The 11573-nt window shown below is 34.8% G+C and overlaps 1 protein-coding gene across 1 annotated transcript in view; it reads left to right on the top strand.

The window, feature by feature from the left end:
* The window catches only part of LOC111690419, an 18528-nt gene extending 6955 nt beyond the window's left edge, over positions 1-11573 (top strand). Inside the window, exons 2-16 of the mRNA XM_046946952.1 lie at positions 724-908; positions 974-1425; positions 1737-1811; positions 1882-3975; positions 4031-4173; positions 4794-6064; positions 6188-6383; positions 6450-6584; positions 7382-7399; positions 7506-7631; positions 7732-8144; positions 8207-8412; positions 8477-8640; positions 8703-8844; positions 11127-11573. Of these exons, the coding sequence (XP_046802908.1) occupies positions 724-908; positions 974-1425; positions 1737-1811; positions 1882-3975; positions 4031-4173; positions 4794-6064; positions 6188-6383; positions 6450-6584; positions 7382-7399; positions 7506-7631; positions 7732-8144; positions 8207-8412; positions 8477-8640; positions 8703-8844; positions 11127-11178 (5672 nt within the window). The 3' untranslated portion in view covers positions 11179-11573. The remainder of the gene's footprint in view (positions 1-723; positions 909-973; positions 1426-1736; positions 1812-1881; positions 3976-4030; positions 4174-4793; positions 6065-6187; positions 6384-6449; positions 6585-7381; positions 7400-7505; positions 7632-7731; positions 8145-8206; positions 8413-8476; positions 8641-8702; positions 8845-11126) is intronic.

Below are 11573 nucleotides of genomic sequence, written 5' to 3'. Positions count from 1 at the left end.
GCATAAATACATGTACGAATAGAGTAAATACTTCCGCACATACATAAGTACACACATACATATTTAGTAGTGGCTTGGAATTTTAAGTAATTGTAAATAATTGCACAGTACTGACACACTTTGTTATCCTGTTACGTTCCTTTCTATACTATACTACTCGTTTTCTGTGCTACTGCTCCCTTTTCATATCCAGCTTCTAGTCATTTAAGATTTTCATGTGTTTGTATGTTTGTGTGTGTGTGTGTATTTTTATTGCACTAAGCAGGATATGAACATGGAAATGGGATATTTATTAAGTTGGCATTTTACAAAAATAGAAAGGAAGGGTTGTTGTTGTAGGGTTCTGCTAGTTTTCATACAAAAACACTATTTACTGCTACATGCTGGCATTTTAATTTCAATATTAAATATTTTCCAACAAAAAACTAGTTACTATTTTTATAAGCTCGAACAGCAACAGCAAAACATACGTTATAACCACAGCAAATAACACAAAATATTTAACAACAAGTAACTTTAACACATTGGATGAGGCATAGATATACATATACATACTTACATATGTAAGTACGTATAGGCAGACCTATTTGTTGCAAGAAATTTTAATGTGTGCTTAATGAGATTTATGTTAACTCCTATAGGAGAATTTTAGCAATATAATTGTTAGAGTAAGAAATAAACATTTTATTTAAATTTATTTTTTTTTCTCGAATTCAAATGCAGGTCTTCACCATGCAGTTTCAATGGGCACTATAGATTCACACGCCAAACCCACATATTCAAATCAAGCGGATCGAAATTATGATTCAGAAGACGAAAATACGCATCGCAGAAGATTAAGACACACCTCATCGACCGAACTATATCCGAAACCCTCACAATACTCCAAAGGAGATATCAGAGAACAGGTCTGTATATTAAGTAATTCGAATAGAAATTCCTAGATTTTTCAATTTCCAATTGGTATTTCTAGTATTGCTTAACTGATCGCCAGGTGAATACCATAGAACGTTCGAGACGTGAAAAGTTTTTCGGTTGCCTCTCAAGACGCAGTGCTCCTCAATCTTTATTGGGTGGTTGTGTGGGTAGACGTATACCATCAGATGAAAATCTGGCTCCGTATACACCATTCTATAAATATTCTCGCTATAATCAACAATATCCACCAACTTCTACTGCTGCTGCTGACAGTATGGACTTGGATAGTTCCTATTTTCGTCGACAACCAGCCTCAATATTAAGCACCTCCAAAATGGTTGATGCCTCCACCGATAATCGTCAAACATCATGGATGGAACAACAAAAGCAGCAGCAACAGCATCATCATCAACAGCAACAACAACAACATTTATTGCAACAGCAACAAAATCAGCAGCAACATGCCTATAACAACTATAATGCAATTAGTTATATCAACGATAAAGGGTATGTATATAACGGTATTACATGGTTTCAGTTAACGACGTCGTTTAAATCGCGATAGAATTAGAAAGATTCGATGCAATGAGTATCTTAAGTAATCCAAAACGCAATAGAATTATTGCATAGAAACAGGAAAATTTGATTTAAATTAACTGAATCGGCATTGCGTCGTTTTTATTATAATGCTCCATAGAGTGATTCGATGCAATCAACTGAAATATTCGGCTCGAACCACGATTAAAGCTGAATTTTCTCTTTTTATAACTAAATGAATCAATATCTAACATCCTCATCTAATCCTTATTTTATGTTAGCTCTTATCACTGCCCTTCTCATATTGGAGTTAATACCGGCTTGCAACAACATGCTGGACCACCTACTACTCCCAGGTCAGTTTATCTGCTCTTCCCTCACTGTGTATTATAAATCTATAACAAATTTCACTTTTAATTTCTTTAGCAGAACTAAACATGTGAGTTTTGCCCGTTCACATACTCTAACGTCTTTCGATGATTTCAATGTGGGCTTTCGGTCTTCGGGTCGCATGAAAACGGCTCAATCGCAGGAGCGTTTAATAGGAGGAAAGAAACCGGTAGGACCTACGGGTTCCTATTATGATACCCTACCTATGTGTGGACCTCCTATCACTGCCATTATGGGATCCACATCCACCATACATATGCTGCCTCAGGCTACAGTTCCTGTTCATCAGATTGGTCATACGCATCAGCATCATATGGGCCACATACAGCCCACCTACGTGCCGACTTATGTTGCCGAACAGCATGTACAAACGCAACAGCCTACCACATTGATGGCGGCCATACCTATAATGGATGATTTGACAGTGGTACAGGGTGGCCTGCCAGCCCTACCTCCTCCCAGTCCTGAAGTCATAGTGGTGGAGAAGAAATTTCGTAATGCCATGAAAACACAGGCTACACAAACTGATGTTCGTAAGAATGAATTTGAACAAAATTTAGCTTTGAGTCCTCGGACCATACATCGCGTTAAGGTGGTGTCGCAAGGTGCCCAAACAAATGGTCTGCAAAATGGCAAAGCTTTGACCAAGAGTTTGTCGCAAATACCTTATGACACCCACCAGAAAGACTCTGCAATGGAGGCTAATATAGCCGATCATGAGGCTTTACATCGCACTCAGTCAGAAGAACCGCCGAAATCTCCCTTGGAGAGTAATTTTACTTACTATCAACCACCTCCACCTTTGGAATATGACACTAATCATGAGCTCTACTATCATCTGCCTAAAAGGGAACATATGTCAACGATGCAAAAAGAAGATTCCTTTTCTTATGAAAGTAATAGTTTACCGCGTCGAGCCTGTGGTTTTCGTTTAGATACCGACTTTCACAGTTTGCCCCGGCGTGATATGCATAATGTTCAAGATGTTTGCAAGCACATAACAGAATGTTCCGAACTAATGGCAGATGGTTCCTCCGATTTTACTTCGGACCTCTTACCGCCTCCGCAAGAATACTGTCAGATTAATGATGATGAAGATTCCTTAGATACTACACAAACATTTCCCAAAGAATATTCGGACACTAATCGCCGTAAATCCATGTTAGTAACCATGGAGCCTCAAAACGATACTCCTTTCAGACGTGATGATATACGTCGTCAATCTATGCCGGTTTATGTTAAAACTGAAAAACTTATCGATCTAGATTATGCCTCCTCAAAGGGATCTCGTAGGTTTTCACGCAAATCCTTTAGGGATGACATGTCTGATGAAAAGGAGATTATAATTGACTTTAAACCATATGTTAAATCTGATTTTCATATTAAACCCTTTCGCCAAAAATCCACAAAGAAAATTGAAAAGCCAGAACAAAAGGAGGACTATTATGAACCTAGAGAACCTTTAGATTCAGTATCGGCGGAAAGTGATCATAGTGAAGATCAACATAGAGATCCGGTTTATGAAAATATACAAACTTGCATGTGCAATATACCAGATGTTCAAGAAGCCGAATGCAGCGAACAAGAGGAAAAGGATGGCAGAGGATCTGGTATTTCAGCACCACCAAGTCCCTTAAGAGAAGAGCCTATAGGTCATGCTTCTACCTATCCGTCATCGGATTCATTGGCCAATGATGTAACTAGAGATCATTCAGATGGTCATTGGAATGAATCTGAGGTGACCGTGTTAACGGCAGAGCAACGATCGGAGGCTTCGTATAATTCAAATCTTCTATTAACGCCTTCAACTAAACGCAAACATCTACTGTTGCAACATCAACAGAGAAGTTCGGTTGATACTGACGCTTTAGATTTAGAAGAACAATTTACCGATCAGAGTCCCACTTTTAGTCAGGCCTCAATGAGCTTAAAGTCTCGTTCACCGGTAACACCACAAAGCGAAAAAGAACCTAAACTTTATGCGGCACCACAAATGAAAATGTTATCACCCTCTATAGAAATAACACCCTCTTTTGTAAAGAGCTCTACTTTAACTAGACCAGGTGCTAAAACTTTGATAGCTTCACCTAGAAAGAGCATTATCACAACGCCACAAAAAGAACAGAGAAGGTAAGAAATAGTTAAGTACTTAATAAGAAAACAATAATTAACTTGCTTCTTTTAGGTTATCCGAAATCTCTTTAGGCTTGTCCTCCATGACAGATATACCAAAAAGTTTTACCGGCAATGCCGATAACTCTGAATGCAGCACAAATACCAATACTGAGGAATATGCCACTTGTACCGATACTTCTAGGCGTACGCCAGGTATGAGGACAACCTTAACCACAACCACTACCACTACAAGCTCATCATCAACTACTCAAGTACCAGGTTTGAATACAAGACAATCATTATTAAACCCTTTTAAACGTACATGTCAAATTCAAACTTCAAACTAGAGCACGATTATTAAATACGCTCGCAAATAATAAGTCTAGTAGTTATAACCAATTTAGTTAAATGTTGTTTGTGTTGATATACTAAATAAGTTGTCCAAAAAGCAAGTTGGAACCACTTTTGATTTGTTTGAAATCAAACCTTTTGATAAAAACTAAATGTCTGATATAAAACTGTTAATTTTTTGTTATTGTGATTGATTTTAATTTTTTTAAAAACTTGTGACGTCTTTTCGTTTTATTTAAAAACTAGGATGCATCGTGAATGTTTTTTTTTTTTTTTTTGGTTTTAGATTTTTTTTGTTAATTTTCTTTTGACCATTATAGATGGTAATTGATGTTGTTGCTTGATGTAAGATGATGCTTTGAGTGTGCTGGCAAGCAGCTTAGCTTGGAATGTCTCTATGTTTATAGATATTAGATAAAAGTTTTGTTAAATATACATTAATCATTACTAAACGTTTTTTTTAATATTTTATTTGAAATTAGTTTCCACTCAAAGCTCCCAAATGGATAAGAGTCATGGTGAATCTTCTTTTGAAAGCGCCTCATCTTTATATTCTTCCAAAGCTGAAATTTTAACCGAAGATATGCTGCAAACTGAGGACTCTCGCCGAGAATCGAAATCCAGATTGGAATTGAGTCTTAATTTACCTTTTACACCAATCGATGTTCCTAAAAAATCACCCACCCATTCGGTAAGCAGTACTTCATCGGGCAGCTATAATGTGGGAGGTGAGGGAAAAACCCCAGAGTCAGAAACAAAGTCTCCCTCCACCATGAAAACATCATCCTCTCCTTTGGCTCAAAGAACAGAACAAGTGCGCATTAAAATGGAATCTGTGTCCGATGATGAGCGCAGTGAAGTGCGTTATTCCTCCTCGGGCTACTATGAGAGTCCCCATGATGATGAATATCAAAAAATCAAATCACGACGTCACCGCCAAGAAGAAGAGCGCAAAAGAAGAAAAACTTCCATGAAAATCGATATAGAAAAAGAAAATATGCGTGCTTTAACGAGTCCCATTAAAAGGGAACAATTGAAGAAATCGCCAGAAAGACAAAAAGTCTCCAGTGCTTTGGCCGAATCGACTAGCCCCATTAAACTTAAACGTTTCCGTCCTAAAATACGTCGTCAACTAAGACGTTCTTCACGTGATGAAAGTATACCCAAACAACGTAAACCGAATGCCGTTAGTCTATCGCCTCAAGGCAATATGGAGAAACTATTAGATGCTAGCATGTCAGCGGTTATATCACCTAAAACACCAACTCCTTTACACAAACAGGAGGTAGAACTAGTAACTGCCAGCAAAACTAAAGAAGTAGCTTTACCAGCAACCATGAAAATCGCCACTACTTTGGCACCCACATATGTGAAATCAGCATCGGAAACTTGTCAATTAAAAGCCAAATCCATAGAGTCTCTCAATCGTTCCGTTTCGCCTGGTTCCGATTCGGTTTTTTACAGCGAAGCTGATGGCAATAATGCTGATCCTCACAGTGGTCACTGTTCACACTGTGGTAAGGAGGTAGAGGATCCAAGTGTAGTTTGTGGCGATTCGGTAGAATCATTACCTTATATAGACAACGAACCGGATATTGTTAAGCCACCGTCCGATTTTGCCGATTCGCCTGTAACTAGTAAGACACCGCAGAGGCTGTATAAGAAAATGGATAAACGTTTTAGATCCGAGGAACGTTATCATACTGAACGAGGGCGTCACTATAAGAGTCGGAAGGAGAATATAAGAGCTAAGGTGAGTGTTAGGATTTAATATATAAATATAAAAGCATTCTTGACTCTATAAGAATTTGTAGCTTTCTGGAAATATTTGTAGAGAGTTTAGGGTATTTTTAACAAAATTCCTTTTAATTTGCAGAGCGAGGAACGTAATCAAGAGTGTAATAAGAAAACCACACCCAACTTGCGTCCTGCTGGATCAAGTCCCTGCATACTGCCAGAAATAACGAATGAAACTAAACAACAAACCATTTATATAGGACACTATGAAAGTGCACGTTATACCCGATTAACTGATTCCGATATATGGGCTCAACTCGATCATCAATCATTAGGTAAAACTTCAAAAAATCAAAAAATTTTGCAATTACTTATAATATTTATTTTTCTACTTCTAACAGAAAGAAACCGCGGCCGACGTTCCTCCACAGATTCGGAAAAAAGTTTTTACTCTAAATATCAAGTTATTCTACATCGTTTGGTGCAGAGACGTTGTACTTTGGAAATGTATCATCGACAGAAAAACGATACTTTCGGTAAGTTTTTTTAAAAAGAGATCATTTGATTTTTTTTTGTCATTTTTATATAGTTATACATACAGGCGCTGATCTGGGGAGGGGAAGGGGGTAAGGGAAATTTTCCCCACAAAATCGAAAAATTTTCATACAAAATATAAAATTGAGGAAAAAAGAAAAAAAAAAAATATTAGTACAAAAAACAAAATTTCCCCCCCAAAAGTTCGAGCTGGATCCGCGACTGTATACACATGTAGTTGTTGTTGTGATAAATAGCCAAATAAGCAACGAGAGAAATAGTTTAGTTACCCAGTATTTTAGCGCGTGTTTCTAATTTTGGAACATTATGTTAATGAAACACTGAGCGTGAGTAAATAAAATTGTTGTGTGTGATCATCGTCAACCAGCGATAGCAAGAGATTCGAACCGATTCGATAGTACAACGTACTAAATAGTAAAGTTTATAAACTTTTCGAAAAAAAAAACAAATAATTGTTGTTGTACGAGTACAAAATTTAATTTCTTCGATTGAGCATTAAATTCAAATCGAGAGGTCTTTTGAACAATTTTAGTTCATGCAAAATGTAGTCATAGCCATTCTTACGCATGGGACACAGACGGCAGACACATTGAAACAGTTTTAAAAATATACACGCAAAAAACATTAAAATTTATTTAGATTAAAAAAACCCAAATAAATAAAAACAAAACGCGTGTGAAAGACTTCAGATAAACTAAATAGAAATTTACATGATTACCGCACTATTACAACAACCTCAGCCATTGAAGTAACTAGAACAAACGAGCAAATTGTAAAGAAATCAACAAAATGTTGGGTGCGTAATTGCAAAGAATTTAAAATTTCGTTATTGGAATGCAATATATCGAACAATCGAACTTCAAATGAAAATCTTGACCTACGTTTAAATTTATTTATTCTAGAATTGATCACCTCAAATTCGGCACAAAATTCGCTGAGGCGTAGACTAGAGGAAATTTTAAAGTTAATGTTATTGGTATGGGCCCGAGAAGGCCATGTACTATCGAAATTAACACAGGGAGAATATGGTATAGAAACGATAAAAAAACTTTTTAAGAAATATAAATAACATAATCATTTTATCATTGGTAGATATTATTTGTAATTGATTTCATTTCCATTTTATAGGTGTGGACAAAACCGTTGTGGTTAAAAGTGATTCTGGGGAGTTTGGTTTTCGCATACATGGCTCTAAGCCGGTAGTAGTAGCTGCCATAGAACCTGATACTCCAGCCGAAAGTAGTGGTCTAGAGGTGGGTGATATTATAATATCGGTAAATGGTGTTAAAGTTTTGGATAAACATCATACCGAAGTGGTGAAAATAGCCCATGATGGTTGTGAAAAACTCGAATTGGAAGTGGCCCGTACATTGGGTGTACTAATGAATGAACAACAAGAACCACCGATACAAGTCATTTACAGCGGCTATTTATGGCGACAAAGTGGTCAGGCCAAGGGTTCGCCTAATACTAAGAAATGGGTACAAAGATGGTTTGTTTTGCGATCAGACAATTGTCTATATTACTACAAGACTGAAGAGGTAAGCACCCTTTCTTAACCTATTATAATTTTAACTTCAAGTTTCTTTAAAAATTTCTCTAGGATACTCAACCTGTGGGTGCTATGATTATGGCTAAGCATATAGTTGAATCATGTCCGCCTAAGATTGGTAAACCCTATGCATTTAAAGTTGATTCAGGTGAAGGTATACCCATGTATGTGGCAGCCGATAATGAGGAAATGGCTAATCGTTGGATAAATATCTTAAAAAAGGCCGCCAATCAAGATAATGCCTGGCTGGATAAAAGGTAAGTTTAGCTATTGCTTTTCTCTTAAAGAATAATTGTTATTTTATCCCTCATACATTCTCAGCGCCCGCAATCTTTATAAACAACCCAGCAGCATTACACGTCCCGATTGTTTTGGCTTTCTTATGAAATTGGGCTCGAAATGGTGTGGCTGGTCGAAACGTTATTGTGTTTTAAAAGATGCCTGTCTATATTTCTTTCAAGATGCCAATTCAAAATCAGCCTTGGGTAAGTTTTTGTGTAATTAATATATTGTTAAAATGTGGTAAAATATATTATTTAAATTTTAGGCATGGTGTGTTTACATGGCTATAAAGTGTCCTCTATGTCCGCGGCTGCTTCGGGTAAAAAGAACTCTTTCGAAATTGTACCACCTGAACCCAAATTAAGACATTATTATTTCTATACCGAATCCGAAATGGAAAAGAAAAGGTAAGTTTTTTTCGTTAAAAGTTAAGTTAAACATAACAATTTAACAACTATTTTAGATTTCAAAAATTTAAAAAAATTAAATTGATTTAAATAAGTTAGAATTCGCAAGGGGTGAAGTGAATCTTTCACAGACAATTTTTTGTAAATTTAGGTCTACAATAAATGCGATTTGACATTTATGATGACAGCAGTACTATGCTCGAAATTTGAAAATTATGTTTTCAAAAATTCCCTAGATTATGAGAGGTTTAACAAAATTTCGAAAAGTTATAATTAAATTATTCAAAATATATCATTAAATAGTATTTCATAAATTTTAAATATATTTCAAAAGGTGGAACTAGATGTGGACTCAGATCTTTATAAACAATTTATTTTGCTATTGTTTGCAATCCTTTACACATCTATTTAATGTACTAATATGAATATTAAGACGATTTCCGGAATAGGATCTCAAAAGAATTGTGTTTTTATTATGGACCATAATAATAAACAATTGGAACCATAATAAACCATAATAAACATTTATAAACAAAATATATTTGTGTGGGTCAATTATAAACCAGTCAAATTTTCTGAAGTAAAATTTTTATGGGAGATAAGATGAATTTTGGACCAAAAAACAAAGAATTTGGTATAGATATTCATGTTTTTTATAGAACTTGTTTATGTCGACTTTGATCGCTGTACAGTTAAAAATTTTTAGGAGCATTCTAAAAGACAGCTTATATGGGGTGTAGGGTTTATTATGGACCGACCATTATAAACTTTAACAAAATGATTTTAATTACTATAAAACTTGCTTATGTTAAATTGAATCATCATATAGTTATTTTTAAGTCAATAATTAATGTTAAAGTAGTTTTCTGTAGGGACCTTATATGGTGGTTAGGATGACAGCAATAACTCCCCTTCCATATTTATGGGTGGTGTTAATATTAAGGAATTGGAAATACTTGATGTTCCAGGCAGTGCGATGTTCAATAGACTGAATACATTTTCCAAGTGTCGAGAAAAACATTCAAGTGTCTCGGTTTTGACATACTTCACTCCATCTGATCTTCTTACCATTTACACCACTTATGTATATCCGATCGAAAATGGAATACAACTATCATGCATGGGCCGCAGCTTCGAAGTCTATTTTGATGCTACTCGACCGCATACAAGAAAGGGCGAAAGTACTTATCGGTGACAGTAGTGTATTAAACTCTATAGATTCACTGAAGCACCTTCTCAAAGTGGAATATATTTCACTGTTCTATCGACACTATAATAGAATGTGTTCCTCTGAAATTAGGGAACTAGTTGCCGTATATTTTTACGCTGCATACTCTCATTACTCTCATCAAGAACACACCCATTTTTGGTCGATTGGCCAGTAGATCGCACAGCATGTTACAGGGAAAATTCATTCTTCAGACGCACTTTTCTTATGTGGAACAAACTTCCTTCCCTGTCACTTTCGATTTGAAACGATTCAATCTAATGTCCACAAAAACTACACCCTCTATCCTCACTCCCGCAACCGATTTACTTAGTTCCAGCACAACTACTCCTTCAAGAAAATAAACTTTGGCAGATATATTGTGGTTCCCATTAAAGTTTTTTATTTTAAATTTCATCGCAATACAGTTTTTTTAAGCTAATAATGAGCGTTAAAGTAATTTTCTGCTGGAGACTTTATATGGGGGTTAGAATCAATTATGGAGCAATCATTTTAAAAATTTGAATTTTCACAAAAAATTTTAATTTTTTACAAAATATTTGAATTGTCATTAAAAATTTGAATTTTGACTAAAAATTTTGAATTTTCACTAATAATTGAATTTTCACTAAAAATGTTCAATTTTCACTAAAAATGTTCAATTTTTACTAAAAATTTTCAATTTTTACTAAAAATTTTCAATTTTTACTAAAAATTTGAATTTTCACTAAAAATTTGAATTTTCACTAAAAATTTTTAATTTTCACTAAAAATTTTGAATTTTCACAAAAATTTTTTAATTTTCACTAAAAACTTTATTTTTTACAAAAAAATTTTGAATTTTCACTAAAAATTTTGAATTTTCACTAAAAGTTTGAATTTTTACTAAAAATTTAAATTTTTATTAAAAATTTGTATTTTTACTAAAATTTTGTTTTTTAAATTTTCCATTAAAAATCTTAACTTTTTATTAAAAATTCAAGTTTTCATACATAAAAAGATATTTCATTATAACTACGCAAAAATATTGCAAACTTTTTACTAAAACCATTACTTTGCCAAATTTTCTTTACAGATGGATTTCCGCCCTTGAATACTCGATAGATCGTTGGATTAAATCCGGGTAACTAAGGTTAAAAACTCTGCCCAAATCCATTCACAGCACTAAAAGGAAGCGTCGTAGTTTTAGTTATTTTATGGAATAGTTTAATTTAATACTCACACACTCTTACACACACACACACAGACAACAAGGTATTGTTGATGTTAGAGAACCTACTACTCCACAAAGGGCAAAGCATAAACCTAAAGCACCCACTGGCACCCACGGAATCAGAACTTGACAGATGTTAATGATTTTATTCGCCACATTTTCACTCAACAACAAGTAGAAGAGAATCGATACAATAATACAAAAAATAAAAAATGCCAAATATTTTCAAAACCAAAAATGGAACCAGTATGTCTAATAAAACAAACAAACAACAAAAACCAAAAAAAAATAAATAATAATAATAATTAT

Source organism: Lucilia cuprina, chromosome 2 (genome assembly GCF_022045245.1).
Source record: "Lucilia cuprina isolate Lc7/37 chromosome 2, ASM2204524v1, whole genome shotgun sequence".
NCBI classification, from domain to species: Eukaryota; Metazoa; Arthropoda; class Insecta; order Diptera; family Calliphoridae; genus Lucilia; species Lucilia cuprina.
Note: the sequence above shows the minus strand (reverse complement) of the source record. Positions and strands in the feature narration are given on the sequence as shown.